Source organism: Saccopteryx bilineata, chromosome 6, assembly GCF_036850765.1.
Source record: "Saccopteryx bilineata isolate mSacBil1 chromosome 6, mSacBil1_pri_phased_curated, whole genome shotgun sequence".
Taxonomy (NCBI): Eukaryota; Metazoa; Chordata; class Mammalia; order Chiroptera; family Emballonuridae; genus Saccopteryx; species Saccopteryx bilineata.
In genome coordinates, this window is record NC_089495.1 from 128,833,488 (window position 1) to 128,854,253 (window position 20,766).

The 20,766-nt window shown below is 47.3% G+C and overlaps 2 protein-coding genes and 1 long non-coding RNA gene across 5 annotated transcripts in view; 1 reads left to right on the plus strand and 2 right to left on the minus strand.

The window, feature by feature from the left end:
- Positions 1-9,928, minus strand: part of WDR45B (WD repeat domain 45B) — a 29,218-nt gene extending 19,290 nt beyond the window's left edge. The window contains exons 1-3 of one of the 3 annotated variants that reach the window (XM_066234414.1): positions 9,720-9,912; positions 8,544-8,714; positions 2,157-2,231 (exon numbers count right to left, since the gene is read on the minus strand). In XM_066234414.1, the coding sequence (XP_066090511.1) occupies positions 2,157-2,214 (58 nt within the window). In that variant the 5' untranslated portion in view covers positions 2,215-2,231; positions 8,544-8,714; positions 9,720-9,912. Of the gene's footprint in view, positions 1-2,156; positions 2,232-8,543; positions 8,715-9,719 lie in introns of all 3 variants that reach the window. The other 2 variants (XM_066234413.1, XM_066234412.1) reach the window with 2 other exon arrangements.
- A 152-nt stretch (positions 9,929-10,080) lies between these two features.
- LOC136308150 (uncharacterized) lies at positions 10,081-16,007 on the plus strand. Its single transcript, XR_010726057.1, has 2 exons — positions 10,081-10,304; positions 15,953-16,007. It is a non-coding gene; the product is annotated as an uncharacterized lncRNA (long non-coding RNA).
- Positions 16,008-16,819: 812 nt separating this feature from the next.
- Positions 16,820-20,766, minus strand: part of RAB40B (RAB40B, member RAS oncogene family) — a 33,665-nt gene continuing 29,718 nt past the window's right edge. The window contains exon 6 of the mRNA XM_066235345.1: positions 16,820-17,626. Within this exon, the coding sequence (XP_066091442.1) occupies positions 17,355-17,626 (272 nt within the window). The 3' untranslated portion in view covers positions 16,820-17,354. The remainder of the gene's footprint in view (positions 17,627-20,766) is intronic.

Consider the following 20,766-nt stretch of genomic DNA (forward strand, 5'->3'; position numbering starts at 1 on the left):
GTGTGTCAACCCAGGATGCTGAAGTCCCTAATTTGAATTGCCGAGGTCTCTGGCTTGATCGTGGGCTCACCAGCTTGAGTGCGGGATTATAGACATGATCCCATGGTCACTGGCTTCAGCCCAAAGGTCGCTGGCTTGAGCCAGGGTTCACTCATTCAATCTAGAGTCCTCCAGTCAAGGAATGCAGACAAGCAATCAAGGAACAACTAAAGTGAAGCAACTACAAGTTGATGTTTCTCATCTCTCTCTCCTTTCTATCTCTCTCTCCTTTCTATCTCTCTCTCTCTAAAGGGAAAAAACAAAACAAAACAATGTGGGTGTTGAGTCTGTGCCTTCACTACCAGGCTGCACTGTCTTCCTCTAATAAATTAAAGTCACAGACCTCGGCTTACAAAATGAAATCCTGTACATAAACCATCACTTACTAATTTACATGTCAATTGTACAGATTTCATTTGACACAGAAATTCCACTAGGAAAAAAAAATCCCTGAAAATCTCTGATGAAGGGTATTACTTGTTAAAATAGAAGGGGGTTGTTTAGTGGAACATGGGGATGCTGTAACTTCCTCTTACAGAAGAGAAATTTCTAGCATCAGAAAATATAACTTTTAAATTAAATAAAAAACCAAAGTGTTACCGCAGGAAGAAAAAGGATGCTTCTCAACCCTGACTGGTGGGTCAGTGGATAGAGCATCAGCCTGGCTTATGGATGTTCAGGGTTCAATTCCCAGTCAGGGCACACAGAAGTGACCATTTCCTTCTCTCTCTCTTTCCCTCCCATAGCCAGTGGCTGGACTGATTCAAGTGTGACCCCAGGCATTGAGGCACATCAGCCTCAGACACTAAAAGTAGCTTAGTACTTGAGCATCGGCCCCAGACTAGGTTGATGAGTAGATACCAGTCAGGGAGCATGTGGGAGTCTGTCTTGCTATCTCAGCTCTGTCCATTTTTTTTTTTTAAAAAAAGGGCCCTGGCTGGTTGGCTCAGTGGTAGAGCGTCGGCCTGGCGTCCGGGAGTCCTGGGTTCAATTCCCGGCCAGGGCACACAGGAGAGGCGCCCATCTGCTTCTCCACCCCTCCCCCTCTCCTTCCTCTCTGTCTCTCTCTTCCCCTCCCACAGCCAAGGCTCCATTGGAGCAAAGTTGGCCCGGGTGCTGAGGATGGCTCTGTGGCCTCTGCCTCAGGCGCTAGAATGGCTCTGGTTGCAGAGAGCAACACCCCAGATGGGCAGAGTATCGCCCCCTGGTGGGCATGCCGGGTGGATCCTGGTCAGGCGCATGCGGGATTCTGTCTGACTGCCTCCCCCTTTCCAACTTCAGAGAAATACAAAAAAGAAAAAAAAAAGGATGTTTATAATTTTCTACAATTTATATGAGATTTATTCATCCATCAGTAGTATACTTGATTCTCCCAACAAGACCCCGGAAACATTAAAAGCTTAAGAAATTTATGTAGGAGAAAATTTTAAAAAAAAATCAGATTGAAAAATTGTATCAGTAAATTTAACATTTTTTCCTGTCCAATGGGAAAGGGACTACCATTATTTTATTTTACAAACAGAATTCCTGATTCCAGCTTAATAATAATTATAACATCATTTCAGCCTTGACCAGAAAACTCAGCTCATTAGAGCATCATCTCAATGTGCAGAGGTTGCTGATTCGATCCCTGGTCAGGGCACATACAGAAACAGATTGATGTTTCTGTCTTTCTCTCCCCTCTTCTCTATAAAAATCAATAAATAAATGTAAAAAATAATTTCATTGCTACAAATAATATTTCTAAGTGTTGGTCACTCAATGAGAGTTAACTTATCATCTGTGTTCTGTACAATTTTACATTCACCGGAAGAGTGAAAATAGCTTGGATCAACTAAACCTTGTTCCTCTAGACACAGGGAAGATAGACACTTCCAAGTTGATGAAATTGGTTGGGTCACTGCCCCCTGAATCACCACTGTATCCTGGACCTACGAAGAGCCAGGCAATCATAGAAGCTCAATGAAAGAGCATAACTCTGTGTAAGTTGACAGAGGACCATGAAACCTATTTACTTTCAAAACCAGCTGCCCTCCCCACCTCCATCTGTAAGATAAAATTTAAGACTCTGAAGGAGGGAAAAGGAGTGAAACCATAAAATGTTGGTTACTCCTTACCTTGTTTCTCTTTTTCTTTTAGTGGATCGGTGTTATAGACTCGAAATCCATTTTCCATCCCACATGCAAAGCATCCTAAAGTGAGAGAGACATGTTATTAGTCAGCTCACTGTGGTCTCAAGCTCAGGACCCCATGCCTGGAAATGGCAAAGCAAGCAAGGGGTCTAGAGAAAGTGTCCTCTCTAAGAACACATGCAGATGCACAGACCACACACAGACATGGTCTGCATTGTCACAACCACACTCCTTGTGGGCAGTTATTAAATGATGTGCACATCCTAGCATGACAGTTTCAGTTTGTCTAACATGAGAAGAGCCTTTGGAATCACTCCAATTTCCCACTGCAGGTCTCTTTTGTGGCGTTCCTGTGGGTCAGGCTTCACTTGAAACATTTAATTCCTCCATGAATCACCGTGCATTTCCATCAACACCTGCTCTCCTCGTTCCAAATATATTCTTGAGCACTCTGTCAGGTACCAAGCCATAGAGAGGCAATAACAAACAAGTACACATTTACTGGAGGACAATCCCAGCAGGTGGGGAAAGACCAGGCCGGGAAGGGGGAGGAAAGGACTGGCATACGATGGTCTTCTAGAAGGCAGTTTTGAGGTTTTCCCTTGACCTTACTCCTACCTGTAAATTATCTTAACTTCTTGCCTGACAGGTGGGAGCAGAGTGGATAAAATACCGACCTAGTGAAGGAAAAGTTTAACTCAGGTTCTTTTCTTCAACTGATTCCCAACCCCCTTCATTTGGATTCCTCTGACCAGGGAATAGAATGAGAAACAGCTAACTTGTTTACCAATCCCCCAGCTCCCTTTATCCGGTCATCTGACCATTCCTCAACCCCTACCTAGTTAATGATATCCCCACCTCTCCCTTCCACCGTGGTGCAGCCATTTAAACTAGCCAAGTGGGAAAAATAAGATTGTACGGTCAACACTCCAGCCAATGGAGCAAGATCCAGCATCCTAGGGCCTGTGTTAGGGATAAAAAGTTTGCCCTCTGCCAGCACGCTTGCCGACTGGTTTTCACTAGCGGCAGCACACCCCTCTGCAGAAGTTATTAGAGTTGCCTTGCCCAGGTATTTTATCTCCATGAGTCTTGCTTAATTCCATCTCTAACACTAGGATACTGAGGTCACCAGTTCAAAACCCTGCTGTTGTAGTAATATATGGTTATAATAATTAAATATATAGAAATATAGAAAAATGTGAAAGATATATAAAAGTAATTAAGATATAATATTAAAATTAATTAAGGAAATAAATAGTTATGCCGTCTGGATAAGAATTAGTGTAGTGGGTGCAGATGTGATAGACTGACTTTTGAGCAGGGCCCAGTTAGTGCGTGTGTGAAGTTATACATAGATAAGAAGTGGCTTAATGTCATAACTCTATAAGTTAACATAAACAAGAAGCTTCCCTAGGAACACCTTAAAAGTGACTTGACACAGTGGATAAAGCATCGACCTGGAAATGCTGAGGTCGCCGGTTCGAAACCCTGAGCTTGCCTGGTCAAGGCACATATGGGAGTTGATGCTTCCAGCTCCTCCCCACCTTCTCTCTCTGTCTCTCTCTCCCTTTCTCTCTCCTCTCTAAAAAAAAAAATTTAAAAAAAAAAAAAAGTGACTTGATGTAACATTTCAGTAGCTTAACATAAAAAGGGCTCCCTTCCAAGAACTCCCAAAAAGGTGGTTTGAGGTGATAATTTACATTGACACCTGTTAGAAAGTGGGTTGAGATGATAATCCTGTATAGACTGACACCTGTTAGAAGGCACTGGCCAGAAAAGGTAAAGGGCCCCCTGCTGCAGTAGTCACCCAGACTCCAACATGAACTTAGACTGTCTCTTCGCTGTTCTGACAAAGAGAGCCGAGAGGAACATGTCGACAGGGCCCCCTGAAGCTGTACTCAGGCACTCCAAAAGGATTTGTGAGTAATAAACCGCCTGTGTGATTCTCGCAACTAACTTGTATGTCAGTCGTGTCTTTCCTCCGGTGGCAGTTGGCTCAGCACGAATAGGAAGAATCCTCATAGCCGCCTCAAGAGTAGTCTTGAAGAGGCTGCCAGCCCTGCTGATAGGCAGGAGTGTCCCACTGCACGGGGAAGTCAAATCAGGGACGCCTGATCGACGTAGAGCTTGGGCTCTACTGGGACACCTGCATTTGTCCGGTCAAGGAAAAAAAAAACAAGCAACCAATGAACAGCTAGAGTGAATCAACTATGAGTTGATACTTCTCAACCCACCCCTCTGTAAAATCAATAAATAAAATCTTTTAAAAAGAGAGAGAAGAAGAAACAACAAACTCTCTAATTCTTTTTCTCAAGGCATGCTGTAAACACTCACAGCAACTGCAAAGCTGGTATGAATGCCAAGCCAAGGCCCTCTTCGATGCTACGCTACTGGTTTCCTGCTTTGGAGCCACATTACTCAATCCTAGCAGCCACCCTTCCAAAAGTGGAAAGCATGTTTACATGAGATTCAAGGGCTTATGAGAGCTACCTTAGCAAGCTGAAGACTATGTTGTGCTATCAACACTATGGCTCTGAAATGTATCTTGTCTGGATCTGGAACCTGAGAGTCACTCAAAAGTACCATGCTATTTATTATTTTATTTATTTATTTATTTATTGTATTTTTCTGAAGCTGGAAACAGGGAAAGACAGTCAGACAGACTCCCACATGCGCCCGACTGGGATCCACCCGGCATGCCCACTAGGGGCGACGCTCTGCCCACCAGGGGGCGATGCTCTGCCCCTCTGGGGCGTCACTCTGCTGCGACCAGACGCCCAGGCCATCTTTGCTCCAATGGAGCCTTGGCTGCGGGAGGGGAAGAGAGAGACAGAGAGGAAGGAGGGGGGGAGTGGAGAAGCAAATGGGCGCTTCTCCTACGTGCCCTGGCCGGGAATCGAACCTGGGTCCCCCACACGCCAGGCCGACGCTCTACCGCTGAGCCAACCGGCCAGGGCCGTACCATGCTATTTATAATCTCTTAATTGTGTTACTGAAATTATGTAATACAGATAGAGATATCAGAGCTTTGCTTCCTGAAAAATATGGAAACACAGGAGTCAAATCTTTTCCCATTCCTACTCAACTATTATACCTTCCCAATTTTAACCCTACATCTACCTTATTTATCTTCACCAGAGCACATACATTTCTTTTCAAGACTTGTATGAAAATATACAAATTACTGCCGTAAACCCACAATAAAAAGGCAGACAACCTGATAGATAAATGAGCAAAGGACTTGGACATTTCACAAAAGAGAGTATCCAAATAGTTGATAAACATAAAAAATCAGGGAATGCAAAATATTCTCAAATACACCACAATAAGGCCTATTACACACTTGCCAAGATGATGGCAAAGACCAAGTATAAGGTGGGTACAGAGGCATGGGAACTCTCAGACCTGCTGGTGAAGGGCACACTGTACAGCTACCTCGGAAAACTGTTGGCTCCATCTCTTGCAGCTGTCGATTCTACACAAAAGTGTATATACCTTTACAAAAACGACAACACGTGTTCAGCAACATGTATCAGAATGCTCACTGTGGCACTATTATATTCGAAGTAACCAAAAACTGGGAAACTACCCCAAAGCCCACCAATTTTAGAATGAATGGTGACATATTTTCACGCAGAAACACTATATACTAATGGGACTGATCTACAACTGTACTCAACAATATGGTAAAAAAAATATCAAACATTATGTTAAATAAAAATGCTGAAAACAGCCTGACCAGGGGTGGCGCAGTGGATAGAGCGTTGGACTGGGATGCAGAGGACTCAGGTTTGAAACCCTGGGGTTGCTGCCTTGAGCATGGGCTCACCAGCTTGAACGTGGGATCATAGACATGACCCCATGGTTGCTGGCTTGAGCCCAAAGATCGCTGGCTTGAGCCCACACTGGCTTGAGCAAGGGGTCAATTGCTCTGCTGTAGCCCCTGCCCCCGTTAAGGCACATATGAGAAAGCAATCAATGAACTAAGGTCCTGCAACGAAGAACTGATGCTTCTCATGTCTCTCCCTTCCTGTCTGTCTGTCCTTGTCTGTCCCTCTCTCTGACTCTCCGTCTCTGTCAATAAAAAAAGAAAAGCCAGAAATATGTCTATTTAAAAGTCAAAATTGGCCTGACCAGGCAGTGGCTGCAATGGATAGAACGCTGGACTGTGACACAGAGGACCCAGGTTTGAGACCCCGAGGTTGCCAGCTTGAGCGCAAGGTCGCTGTCTTGAGCAAGGGGTCACTCGCTCTGCCATAGCCCTCCGCCCCCAAGACACATGACAAAGCAATCAATGAACAACTAAGGTGCCGCAATGAAGAATTGATGCTTCTCATCACTCTCCCTTCCAGGCTGTCTGTCCCTATCTGTCCCTCTGTCTGACTCTGTCATAAAAATAAAATTTAAAAAAGCCAAAATTACTAGAATCTATGTAAACACAATAAATTAAAAAAAAAACATAAAAACCAAAATTACATTTAAAAAAAATTTTTTTATTACACTTTTTTTTTTTTAAACAGAGACAGAGAGTGAGTCAGGGAGAGGGATAGACAGAAACAGACAGACAGGAACGGAGAGAGATGAGAGCATCAATCATTAGTTTTTCATTGCGTGTAGCGACACCTTAGTTGTTCATTGATTGCTTTCTCATATGTGCCTTGACCACGGGTCTTCAGCAGACCAAGTAACCCCTTGCTGGAGCCAGGGACCTTGGGTCCAAGCTGGTGAGCTTTTTGCTCAAACCAGATGAGCCTGCACTCAAGCTGGCGACCTCAGGGTCTCGAACCTGGGTCCTTCCGCATTCCAGTCTGCGCTCTATCCACTGCGCCACCGCCTGGTCAGGCTGAAAGTATATTTCTTAATGAGTTGTTATATCCCTTAATTTCTTGAAGAGTTTTTTTTTTTTTACTTTTTTTTTCTGCGAGAGAGACAGAGATGGACTGATAGAAATAGACAGACAGGATGGGAGAGAGATGAGAAGCATCAATTCTTTGTTGTGGTGCCTTAGTTGTTCATTGATTGCTTTCTTATATGTGCCTTGACTGGAGGGGGGACAGGCTACAGCAGAGCAAGTGACCCCTTGCTCAAGCCAGCAACCCCGCGCTCAAGCTGGTGAGCCCACACTCAAACCTGTGACCCCGTGGTTTCAAACCTGGGTCCTTTGCATCCCAGTCCAACGCTCTATCCACCGTGTCACTGCCTGGTCAGGCAAGAGTTATTATTATCAAAACATTAAAAATCCTACTGGCCTTCTCTGGCAATCTGAACTCAAAATGTTCAGCCCAAACTCACTGGCACCTCACTACATTCCTTCACAGTCCCTGCAGTGAGGCCAAACCTAAACCACCACTGGTCATTTAGCCCAAGTCACCCACACCCTTCCCAACCTTTCCAACTTTTGTCTAACTCCACGATCACAAAGACTAGAAGTAAACTTGCCTCCTCCTAACTTATGCCTGTCCCTATCTCACACCCTGTAAACCTTTTACCACTCTCTCATCTTGATTTTTCTAAGATATATTTTAGCTCTACTTTGACACTCAAAATCTGTGGACAGGTCCTACCACAGCACAAGCACAGTAGACACATGACAATGAGAGCTAGGCAATCTGTACTCTCTGTTTCAAGTTACCTTCACAAATATCGGGTCCTATAGCTGATTCTCTCCAAAAGCAAAACCTCCGCAACACGTTAAAGCTCTTAGCTGTCTGGCCTGACCAGGCTGTGTGGTAGCACAATGAATAGTGTCAAACTGGGCCACAGAGGACCCAGGTTTGAAACCCCAAGGTCACCGGCTTGAGCACGGGGTTCACCACCTTGAGTGCAGAGTTGTTAGCTTGAGCCCAAGGTTGCTGGCTTGAGCAAGGGGTCACTCACTCTGATGTAGCCCCACCCTCACCCCCCTCAAGCCACATATGAGAAAGCAATCAATGAACAACTAAGGTGTCCAAATGAAGAACTGATGCTTCTCATCTCCCTCCCTTCCTGTCTGTCCCTCTTTCTGTCACAAAGAGAGAGAGAGAGAGAGAGAGAGAGAGAGAGAGAAAGAAAGAAAGAGCTCTTTAAAGTCTATCCCTGAATAGCAGCTGTTACTCCTTTTCTTCACAAGGGTGAAACCAGTAAAACTGCAGTCTTCCTTCCAGCCTGCCCTGCCCTAGGCACCCTGCAGACCTTCCCTGATGAGGCTGCTACAAGAATGGTTGAAGGCACCCAGTGACTCAAGCCTCGATCAAAATGTTAGGAAAACATATGTGATTTTCCTGTCAGGAATACTCAACAAATTCTTAAAAGTCTCTTGATTTTAGTAAGCAAAGGAAAAAACCCTGGGGGAAGAACGTGTTCCTTCAGTGACAATTTCTGATTAAAACTCACCAAGACAGCCTGACCAGGCGGTGGCGCAGTGCAGTGTCAGACTGGGACACGGAGAACGCAGGTTCCAAACCCTGAGGTCGCCAGCTTGAGCGCGGGCTCATCTGGTTTGAGCAAAAAGCTCACCAGCTTGAGCCCAAAGTCGCTGGCTCTAGCAAGGGGTCACTCGGTCTGCTGTAACCTCGAGTCAAGGCACATATGAGAAAGCAATGAATGAACAACTAAGGTGCCACAACGAAGAATTGGTGCTTCTCAACTCTCTCCCTTCCTGTCTGTCCCTCTCTCTGACTCCGTCTCCGTCACAAAAAACAAACAAAAAATCCACCAAGCACCCAATTCAGCCTACAAGAACCCTCACTAAAATAAAAGTGTAAGTAGGGAAACACACCTTTGAAATGCCAGAATACCCCTCTTCAGAGAATATTAACCCTCAACAGAGCACATAATCTTGCTAACTATCCTTTAATCCCATCGCACCACGCTTTCTCCAATCTTCCTTACATCCCCTCCTTAATTTCAAACGCATGAAAGCTGCTGCGAAACTGCTTCGCGGCAGAACTGGAAATCCTGCTCCGAAGCATATGTCATATATGTTCGGCGAGGAAAAAAAAATTTTAAGTGTAAGTAGTCAGCAGGAAAGAAAGTGAAGCATTTTTAAAATTATAACTTATTTACTAAAGATCCTTAATGAATACAGGAAAATAGAGCGAGTTTCCAAAAAGACCCTAAGACATGCAGTGGGAAAAAATACGATTATAGTCAGACCCAGGTGGGAGCCCGCGGGCCGGAAAGGATGTGGCCCGAGGGGGCGGACGTGTGGCCCAGAGGGAGGCTCCGCTCAGGGCGGGGACACTGGACCAGGAGCCAGGCCTGGGGGGGGCGACCGGACAGGGAGCCGACGCCGCCCCTATGGTCGCGGAAGGCCCAGAGGAGAGGAACCCGTTCCAGCCGCCGCCCGCACCCCAGCTCGAGGTGGGAGTGGCAGCGGGAGGACGGAGCGCGGGGCCAGAACAAGCAGAAACCCGGGAAGCCTGCGCGTGTGGGGGGCGCTGGGCAGCATACACCTGGACGTGTACGGGGGCCCCAGGGGACCAAAGGCCCGTCGTGCCAGCGGCTCCGGGGGACGGGCCCGGCCAGGAAGAGGCGCCCCGGTTCGAGTGCGCGCAGGGGCGCACTCACCGTGGTCCTGGTTGAAGCCGGCGTAGAGAAGCCCGTTGCCATGGGGGTTACACGGTAGGAGGTTCATGGCGTCGCCACGGAGGGTCCGCCGCTTGTCAGCGCCGCATACCGTAGCTCAGGGAAAGCGGGCGCCGGGCCCGACCAGCCGCCTCCCAGGCCACCGCGGGAGGAAGCGAGCCGCAGACGTGCTGCGTGTGCACCTACGTGCGCGCGCGGCCAGTGCGCTGCGGAGTGCCGATCGCATCCACCCAGGCGGGCTATGGCGGGGAGGGAGCGCCGAGCGCGTCACGTGCGAGGGGGCGGGGCGGGTATGAGGGGTGGGGTCTGGTCTGATTAAGGTGGAAGACAATCTGCCCAGTGAAAGGAGAACCCACCCGGGAAGAGAAGGGCGCGGAGCGGCAGGGAGGGGATTCGAAGCGGCTACCGTGACACTCGCCCTCCCGAGCCGGCTGGGGCCAGAGTCCCCGAGAAGTCACACCCGCGCTGAGAGCCCAGCCATCAGGAGAAAGGCGGGAAACGTGACTCACCAGACCACCCTTCCTAGGAGCAGAGAGGCTTGTTCTCACGTCTTGGAAGCACACTAAGGTTTGAGCCCAGATGTTGGAACTGGCGTTACTATCATAGTGAAACCCAACTTTATTTTTGTAAGAGAAAAAACTCCTTTATTTATTATTTCTTTTGTGGCAGAGACAGCCAGAGAGAGGGACAGACAGGAAGGGAGAGAGATGGGAAACATCAATTCTTCCTTGCAGTTCCTTAGTTGTTCATTGATTGCTTTCTCATATGTGCCTTGACCCCGGTGCTACAGAAGACCGAGTGACCCCTTGCTCGAGCCAGCTACCTTGGGCTCTAGATGGTGAGCCTTGCTCAAATCAGATGGGCCTGCGCTCAAGCTCTCGACCTTGAGGTCTCGAACCTGGGTCCTCTGTGTCCCAGTCCCACGCTCTATCCACTGCACCACTGCCTTGTCAGGCAAAACACTACTTTTTTTAACAATGCAGTTCACCAGAGAACACTCCATACAATCCTCTGGGATACTCCAAGGATCTCTGTGAACCTGGAGTCTCCTCTGGAGACAGGGCACTCCGTGAGACGTCTATATCTATTATGGGGTTCTTAAAGAGTTAAAAGAAAAAAAGATGAAAAATACTATGTGCCAAGTCCAGGGGAGTGTAACCCCAAAGGAGAAGCCAGCACACTCCACCGCACAGCCTGTGGGATTCTTCCTAATACCATCCTGCTGGGATGCCACTCTTCTGTAATGCTGGTGGCCAAGGCCAGGCAGGTTCACATTGGATTCTGGCAAATGGTAAAAAAACTGCTGAGCCAGAAAGCATTGGGCCATTCCATTTAATAGTCTCTCACAAGGGCAGACAAGCACACAGGCAGGGGAAAAACCTCTTCTGCACACAAACAGAAAGAGTGGCCCCTCACAGTGGCTGGCGGGCGTACGGCCAATCCACCATCCACAATATGCCATCTCACTCAAGCACAAGCACCCATAGCCTTACATAGGCCATACACACGTGGTGCAGCCGTGTGCTCACACACCAATCAGGCAAAGGGTTTACAGCTGGTGGACCAGGAAGCAAGCCTAACACAGCTGTTCCACACCCTCCACTTTGGTTTCTTTCTTTCTCTTTAAAATAAATTTGGTTTTTAAATTAATTTATTTTAGAGACTGTTGGGCGGATAAAATGTATTATGCTCACTTTGTTAAAGATGCCGTCGCCCAGGTGATATTAATGTGTGTTGGGGGCAGGCAGGATCATTGTAGCCTGGGGCTTGGTTTTGGGATTAAGCCTTTTCCACCCTTTTTGCTGTGGGGTGGTACAATCCAATCATGCCTCAGAGAAGTGACTTTGTATTAGAGACTTCCCTATTTTGTATATTGGATTAGAGGTTGTGAAGCTACACTATAAAATAGGGGCAGAATAGGAGCTTACTCTCTTGGTTCCTGAGATCAGCATGAGAGAACAGCGGAAAGAGGCCATGTGTCCAAGAGAAGCAGCCAAGATGGTGGAGTGCTGAGTGAGATGCCAGTTTGTGCAGTTTGACGCTGGAGAAGGAAGGAGATGGGGAACTGAGGAGAATAAGTCTGGTGAGCTAGAAACCTTTGATTCTAGGAAACTCGGATAAGTCAGTAGCTTTGTGAGCACTGAATGTGAGTGGGTTTTGGGGCCCAGTGTGTGTTTTTACTTGCCCGCCGGGTGCAAGCTAGAATTAAAGACTATGGCCCACCAGTTTGTGGCTCCATTATTTCTTTACCGACTGTCCGAATCCAGTGCGAACCTGCATGGGCTCAGCTGCTTTGATAGTGGCCCTGGCCTTGGCTGCTGGCTTTACAGAGACAAAGGACAGAGGAAAAGAGACAGAACCATCGATTTGTTATTCCACTCATTTATGCAGTCATTGGTTAATTCTTATGTGTACTCTGACCTGGGATCAAACCCACAACCTGGGTTTGTGGGGAGGAGGCCCTAACCAACTGAGCAACCCCACCAGAACCACGCTGGTTTTATGAAAGTGGGAGGTCTCCCTCACTGCAGTGAATCAGCCCTTCTGCGTGGTCTCTGCCTTGTGGCACCTATGGGCTTCCTTATCTAGGAGGAGTCAGGGCTGGAGAAACACCAACTGCTTTGGTGTAGGTTGGACTTTAGAGCCCTCCCTTTTTGCCTTCTACTTCCTCTCCACTAAGACTCAGAGGCATCCTTAATCATTATGGTGGAAAAGTAGAGATTAAGGAGCAGTATCCTGCTCTTGAGTTCAAAACAGGGAAGGGATAGTAGTATTAAAAAGCCAAGACTCTGGCTGGCAAGAACCAGCCTTTTTTTAGAAGATAGGTGTATGAGAATCTGAAAGCAGAGGGCACAATCAAAGCAGGAAGAGATGGAGCCAGACCCCACCAGAGATTAGGCTGGTGGGAAGGAGGGTCGAAATGAGGGAGTCAGGGCCCGCCCAAGATACAGCTTAGCCTCCGCTGCAAGGAGAGCCTGACCCTCACCAGGATGGGGAAGAGTGTCAGGCACCTGCCCACTGCAGAGAGAAACTGCCAGAGGGACCCACCTGCCCACTGCATGGCAGAGTGTCCTGCAGTACCGTTCTAAGACTTTACTTGTCCTCATCCAAATTACTGTTTGGCCAACACCCTTCAATAGCTCAGCATCCTGAGAACACCCTCCAGTGAGGCTGGGGCCCTGGGGAAAGAGAAGACCCCCAAAACATGCATGTCATGGGGAGTGAACAGAAATGACTCAGCCCTCCTCCCGCCACCAGAGGCTCACTTGCCCACCATCCTTGTCTGGAAGGGGGTAGGACCAGAGGTAGATTTAACGGCAGGCGCACTGGGCGCATCCCTGGGCCCCGACTTCTGAAGGGCCCTGCAAAACCCCAACTTAAACTTTTTTCTAATGACAAGGGGCCCAATATTTTCTTCTACGCCTGAGGCCTCAACCAACCTTAATTGTCTTCTGTGTCGGACATCTCTTCCCAGTTTCCCCAACACATACAGCTTCAGTTTCTTCTCACACTCACTTTGATGAAGCTGTTCTCCAGCAAAAGAAAGCATCTCTATCTCCGTCTTTTTGGCAAAATAAATGTTATCAAGACTGTAATTGATTTTTTTTTTAAGGTTCAATATTTGCCTACATGATTCTCCAATGCTGGAAGCTCAGTCTAGGAAATTATTCTGCATCGCTGTAATTCTAATGGGGCAATTTAAGACATAATTGTACATGACATGTTTTGAATTTTGATGCTTGGAAAGAAAATTACAAACATCTGGGATGTAACATGGCATTCATGTTTATAGTTTGGGTGGATTTTGTCAGTAACAAGGGCCATGGAAGAAAATGACAAATGACAAGGTTGGAGAGCAGTTTGCTTTAGGGTTCAGTTTACATTTCAGTTAAATTTTCTGCATATTCACCACCAAAACATGCATACTTCTACTTAGTACATTCTATATTATGTTTTATTGTTGTTATTTCACACAAATGCCACTTTGATTTGCTGAGGCACTTTCTTCTGTTACAAATAACCTATTTCCTTGTTGTATGGGTGTCCTGAGGCTGCCACAAGAGATTGCCACACAACAGACATTTGTCTTTTTACAACTCTGAAAACGAGGTCTCGGTCCTCCCAAAGGCGCAGGGTAGGGGTGGGGGTCCCTCCTGCTTCTGCCAGCTCCTGGTGGCCCCAGGTGGCCTTGTCTGCAGAGGACTGAGGCCTCTAGGTGGCCTGTGTGCTCCATGAGAGTTCCTGTCACAGAGGCCACGAAAACTTTATTATAGTCCTCCTAGGACACGGGTGGTTGTCCTGAGGAGTTCTTTAATTAAAAAACAAAAAGGGGGCCTGACCAGGCAGTGGCGCAGTGGATAGAGCGTCAGACTGGGATGCGGAAGGACTCAGGTTCGAGACCCCGAAGTCGCCAGCTTGAGCGCAGGCTCATCTGGTTTAAGCAAAAAGCTTGCCAGCTTGAATCCAAGGTCGCTGGCTGGAGCAAGGGGTTACTCGGTCTGCTGAAGGCCCGTGGTCAAGGTACATATGAGAAAGCAATCAATGAACAACTAAGGTGTAGCAATGCGCAACGAGAAACTAATGATTGATGCTTCTCATCTCTCCGTTCCTGTCTGTCTGTCCCTGTCTATCCCTCTCTCTGACTCTCTCTTTGTCTCTGGAAGAAAGAAAAAACAAACAAAAAAACCAAAAAGGGGCCTGACCAGGCAGTGGAGCAGTGGATAAAGCGTCAGACTGGGATGCAGAAGACCCAGGTTCGAGACCCCGAGGTCGCCAGCTTGAGTGCGGGCTCACCTGGTTTGAGCAAGGCTCACCAGCTTGAACCCAAGGTCGCTGGCTCCTTGAAGAAAGAAGGAGAGAGAAACATGATGCGCAATGAAAAACTAATGATTGGCCCTGGCCGGTTGGCTCGGTGGTAGAGCGTCGGCCTGGCGTGCAGAAGTCCCAGGTTCGAGTCCCGGCCAGGGCACACAGGAGAAGCGCCCATCTGCTTCTCCACTCCTCCCCCTCTCCTTCCTCTCTCTCTCTTCCCCTCCCACAGCGAGGCTCCATTGGAGCAAACATGGCCCGGGCGCTGGAGATGGCTCCTTGGCCTCTGCCCCAGGCGCTCGAGTGGCTCTGGTCGCAACAGAGCGACACCCCCGAAGGGGCAGAGCATCGCCCCCTGGTGGGCAGAGCGTCGCCCCCTGGTGGGCGGGCCGGGTGGATCCTGGTCGGGCGCATGCGGGAGTCTGACTGTCTCTCTCTGTTTCCAGCTTCAGAAAAATACAAAAAAAACCAAAAAAAAACAAAAAAAACCTAATGATTGATGCTTCTCATCTCTCTCCGTTCCTGTCTGTCTGTCCCTGTCTATCCCTCTCTCTGACTCACTCTCTGTCTCTGTAAAAAAATAAAAATAAATAAAAATTAAAAACAACAAAAACAAAAAGGAGGCCCTGGCTGGTTAGCTCAGTTGGTTAGGGTGTCATTCCAATGCAGCATATTTCAGGATTGATCAGGGCACATACAAATATTGATCCATAAATAAGTGGAACAACAAATCATGTTTCTCTCTCCTTCTCTCTCTTCCCCTTCTTCTCTCTAAAACCAATAAAAATAAATAAAAAGAAATGGGAAGAGAAAAGGAACACCATTTGGACCAGCTTAACCTTGTGGCCAGGGTACAGAACCCACCCCCAGTAGCTGCTGCCATCCACAGGCCCCAGACCTTCACTTTCCTGTAGGGTCTTGAGAAGTGCACTCCTCAATGGGAAGAATAGGTAATGAGGGGGTTATCATTCCACTTGGATCCTCCTTGTCTCTCTTGGCTGTAAACACAGGAAAGAGATGCCCCACCTTGGCTGTCCCAGCATTCGTAGTCAGTGGGTCAGTCCTCTCTATCCACTGCCCAGCAGAGGAGTGTGCCATGGACCCAGCAGAACATCTTCACAGGCTAGGAGCTCCCTTAGAGGCACTGTCCCCTCAGGGTTTACCTGCTGTCCACTTGCCCACTCAAATGTGGACATTTGTCTCCATGATGCTTGGCTTCAGGCCTTTGATGACCACTGGTAGCCGTGCTCATTTCTCCTCTCTGGGCCTCTCTGAATAAAGAAGTGTTGCTCCCAATTCTGGGTCCCTTAAATTTCTAAAAGTCTGTAAATCATTAACAGAAACTCAAGATATCTGGGCATTTCTCAGCTCAAATTATTTTTCTAATCCTTCCTTCTATCTTCCAGTTGCAACACAGAGAGACAGCAAACAGGTACAACCAGGAACGAAAGACCCAGCCAAGGGTCTTTGCAAAGTCAGCGGCACCATTTTTTTTTTATGTCACTGGTGATCAGTGATAAGGACCTCGTCTGTTGGGGGCATGCCTAATGCCATCTGTGAGTGTACCAGGGGATTGAAGAGCAATTCTCAGTATTTTACTAGACTTGTGCTCCTTAGTAAAAGGTGGCCCTTCAACAATGCAGGCTTGAACTGCACAGATCACACGCTGTTTTCCAATGGACCCATGCAGGTCAAACTGTGTTGTTCAAGGGTCAACTCTGTGGTTGGGACCTGTCTGTGCAGAGGGCCAACTGTGGTTATATGTGGATTTTCAACTCCACAGGAGGTTGGTGCCCTGAAACCCAACATTGTTCAAGGGTCAACCGTAATCCCCACTTTCTGCCTCAACATTTCTTTTCAAGAAAAGATATCTTTTTCAATAGATGACAGCGCAGGAACTGAGCCTTGTTGCCAACGCCGTGTACTAGCACTACCTTGTGGTGCTTCCAATAGGCAATGAAGCAAATGAAGTAAAGGATGTAAAAAACACAATATCAGAAAGAGCCAGCCAACTACTCCACCAAAAATCAAGCATACATTCCATTGTTGAGCAAAGCTTCCTTCCTTCCGTGACAATGCCTGACTGTTCCTGCCTAGAACACTCTCTGATGTTGCCCTTGCCAACCTGGCTCTGTTGTAGCTGCTTGGGCTTGGTTCGGCATAACTAGAGGTATCTTTGGCATTTTTTTTCTTAGCTTCATAACTGGTGGAACATTTTATACAAAAAAAATGTAGGTTTACAGAAAAATATAAATCACTTATTAATCCCAAAATGTAGTAAATAACATAGCAAAAACTTTATCAAACCCATTTTGTACAGAAGCTAGACATAGCTGCCATGCACAATTCTGAATGCATCTGCAGTGTTCATAAATTAGTGCTTTGACATTTAAAAAGGTCGTTTACAAAAAGGCCCTTCTCCTAATGTCAACTCTAATTTACCCGTCATTGCTTTAGAGTTCCCTGGATTTAGACTCAGCACACGCATATCACTATTCACATAAAAGCAGTTCTTTTAAGGAAAAAGTTGCACCGCAATCATGGTAAAAGTAACATTCAAAAACTTCATGTTATCAAGAGGGGAGCAGAGTAGCAATTCCCCTTTATGATACACGTTTAACACTAGAGTTTCATGCACATCCACGTAGAAACATCAAAGTCAGACCACGGAATGGGTTTTCATTGCTTGAAGAGCTTGGTCACCATGAGGGCTTGGCTGGTGTTTTTTCAGATCTAGAGTGGCCTCCCAGCTCCCATGTGATGGCTCAAAGTCTAGATCATCCAGCACATGCCTTTCACAAACCTTACTTAGGAGACTTTACAACTGTTTCTCGTGCAGTGCTTGGGTGGACTCTGGGGCAGCCGAGTGGCCTTGCCTTTGCGAAGGCTGTTCCTCTTGTGGACATTGCTGGCAGTGACAGAGTAGGAGCGGCCGTGCATCATCCTGGCGTTCAGGCCATTAGCCATGGAGAACGACTTGAGATGGCTTCTCAAGGCCATGGGAAGCGGTAGCTTGTCCACCAGGTGCACAGGTGTGCAGGACACCACTGCTCGGCAGCACAGGTCCTGCAGGCTCAGTACTTGGGAGAGAGAAGAAAACTATGCTTAGTTTCTGCTGTCCTTGATGCGGCCAACCACAGGGCAGCCTGCCTGCCTGTCTTTCCACCTTTCCTGGGACTCTGGGGAAGATGGACAAGGGCCAACCTCCCCACACACCCACGTGCAGCCTGGAGCAGGAGTTGGAGAGGACTATTTGCTTTTATCACCTTAGATTCAGTTTGCCCCCAAACCTAAGAGCCCACCATCTCTCTCTATAGGTCAGAGGGAGAGATGGTGTCCCAGGAGGTCACCTCAGGACTCACATGACCGTGGTTGGGGGTTAGAGACCAAGGGCTACAGGAGACACATTTCAAAAGTGATCTCTGTCTCAACTGTATAGCTGACATCAATAATGCATATTATTGGCTTTATAAAGATGTGTTCTAGAATACACTTGAAAGCAAATGCTGTAATTTCTGTTTTGCATACATCATTCATTGCATGAGTCAAGTTCCTCACCCAGATGGGAGGGACTCCTGGGGACCTTCTGCAGAACGGGGCAGAAATTAAACTTCATCCCTCTGTGGTTACAACACCACCCAGGAACCCAAAGAGAAGAAACATGACCTCAGGAGTTTGGCTAGTTTTTGTTTTGTTTGTTTTTTTGTGGCAGAGACAGAGTCAGAGAGAGGGACAGATAGGGACAGACAGACAGGAAAAGAGAGAGATGAGAAACATCAATTCTTCATTGCGGCACCTTAGTAGTTTATTGATTGATTTCTCATATGTGCCTTGACGGGGGGGGGGGGGGGGCTACAGCAGACCAAGTGACCCCTTGCTCAAGCCAGCAACCTTGAGCTCAAGCTGGTGAGCCTTGCTCAAACTAGATGAGCCTGTGTTCAAGCTGGCAACCTCAGGGTCTCTAACCTGGGTCCTCCACATCCCAGTCCGACGCTCTATCCCACTGCGCCACCGCCTAGTCAGGCAGGGGGTTTAGCTAGTTTTAAAAAATCAAGAGTCCCCAACCTAACCAGGCGGTGGTGCAGTGGATAGAGCTTCGGACTGGGATGCAAAGGACCCAGGTTCGAGGCCCCGAGATCGCCAGCTTGAGTGAGGGCTCATCTGGTTTGAGCAAAAAGCCCACTAGCTTGAACCCAAGGTCGCTGGCTCCAGCAAGGGGTTACTCGGTCTGCTGAAGGCCTGCGGTCAAGGCACATATGAGAAAGCAATCAATGAACAACTAAGGTGTTGCAACGCGCAATGAAAAACTAATGATTGATGCCTCTTCTCTCATCTCTCTCCATTCCTGTATGTCTGTCTCTATCTATCCCTCTCTCTGACTCACTCTCTGTCTCTGTAAAAAATAAATTAAAAAAAAAAAAAGTCCCCACAAATGGTTCCATCAGAAAGTGTTTCTCAACTGGGGCGATTTTTACTCCCTGGAACATTTGTCAGTGTCTAGAGACATTGTGGTTTTCACTACTGGAGGCGGGGGGCCAGGGGTGGTGCTTAACATTCCATAGCAGAGAACAATCCTGTCCAAATGGAAGTGGCAGGGTGAGGGAGGTCCCTGACTTAGAAAAACATATTTTGCTCAATCAACACTGTACTGCCAATTCAATGAATACAGATTTTGTCTTTGTCTTTTTTATTTTTTTTGAGAGAGAGAGAAAGAGAGAGAGAAGAAGAGAGATAAGAAACATCAACTTTTATCTCTTTTAGTTGTGGCACTTTAGTTGTTCATTGATTGCTTCTCATACTGCTTTGATAGGGGAGAAAGTGCAGGGGAACTCCAGCCAACTTAGTGACCTCTTGCTCAAACCCAGCAACCTCTGGGCTCAAGCCAGAGACCTCAGGGTTTCAAACCTGGGACCTCAGTGTCCCTGGTTGATGCTCTATCCACTGTGTGCCACCACCAGTCAGGCCTGTCTTTGAATTTTAATTTAAAAAAATTGTGTGTGTGTGTGTGAGAGACAGAGACAGAGACAGAGAGACAGATATAGGGACAGACAGGAAGCAAGAGAGATGAAAAGCATCAATTCTTTGTTGTGGCACCTTAGTTGTTCATTGACTGCTTTCTCAAATGTGCCTTGACGGAGGGGGGGGCTACAGCAGAGCGAGTGACCCCTTGCTCAAGCCAGCAACCCTGGGTTCAAGCTGGTGAGCTGTGCTCAAACCAGATGAACCCACACTCAAGCCAGCGACCTTGGGTTTTGAACCTGGGTCCTCTGCATCCCAGTCCAATGCTCTATCCACTGCACCACCACCTGGTCAGGATTGACATTAACATTGACTTTGACTTTTTTTTTTTTTTTTTTTTTTTTTTACAGAGGCAGAGATAGACAGGGACAGACAGACAGGAACGGAGAGAGATGAGAAGCATCAATCATCAGTTTCTCGTTGCGCATTGCGACTTCTTAGTTGTTCATTGATTGCTTTCTCACATGTGCCTTGACCGTGGGCCTTCAGCAGACCGAGTAACCCCCTGCTGGAGCCAGGGGCCTTGGGTCCAAGCTGGTGAGCTCTTTGCTCAAGCCAGATGAGCCCGCACTCAAGCTGGCGACCTCGGGGTCTCGAACCTGGGTCCTTCTGCATCCCAGTCTGACGCTCTATCCACTGCGCCACCACCTGGTCAGGCGACTTTGACTTTTAAATTTATTTTATGTATTGATTTTAGTGAGAGAGGAAGGGAAAGAGAGACAGGAACATTGGCCTGTTCCTATATGTGCTCTGACCAGGGATCGAACTGGCAACCTCTGTGCTTCAGGACAAAGCTCTAACCAGCCGAGCTCTCTGGCCAGGGCTAACTTTGACTTTTAAAAGTAATATGCTGACAAGTTACTCAGAGGGAAACAGTGGCAGCCACACTGTGCCACAATAGGTTTCTGCACATTTTTTAACACATAACACTGAAGAATTTGGATATTATATTACAACTGGAAGTCATATTCTATTAAAAATACCCTATACACTTATTTCTCAAGTTTCTCTCTGTGAACAAAGTGGAAGGTGAGTCATTCCTAATGTGATAAGCTCTTCCTAAAACCATTGGTATGAAGATCGCATGGAAGCCTGAGTGCCTCACCAGCACAGCCCTCGGGGGTCTGTCTTTATAGGCCCAATGTCCTGCTCAGGCACTGACCCCTTCTCATCATGGACACCTGAGGCAATCGTATCATAA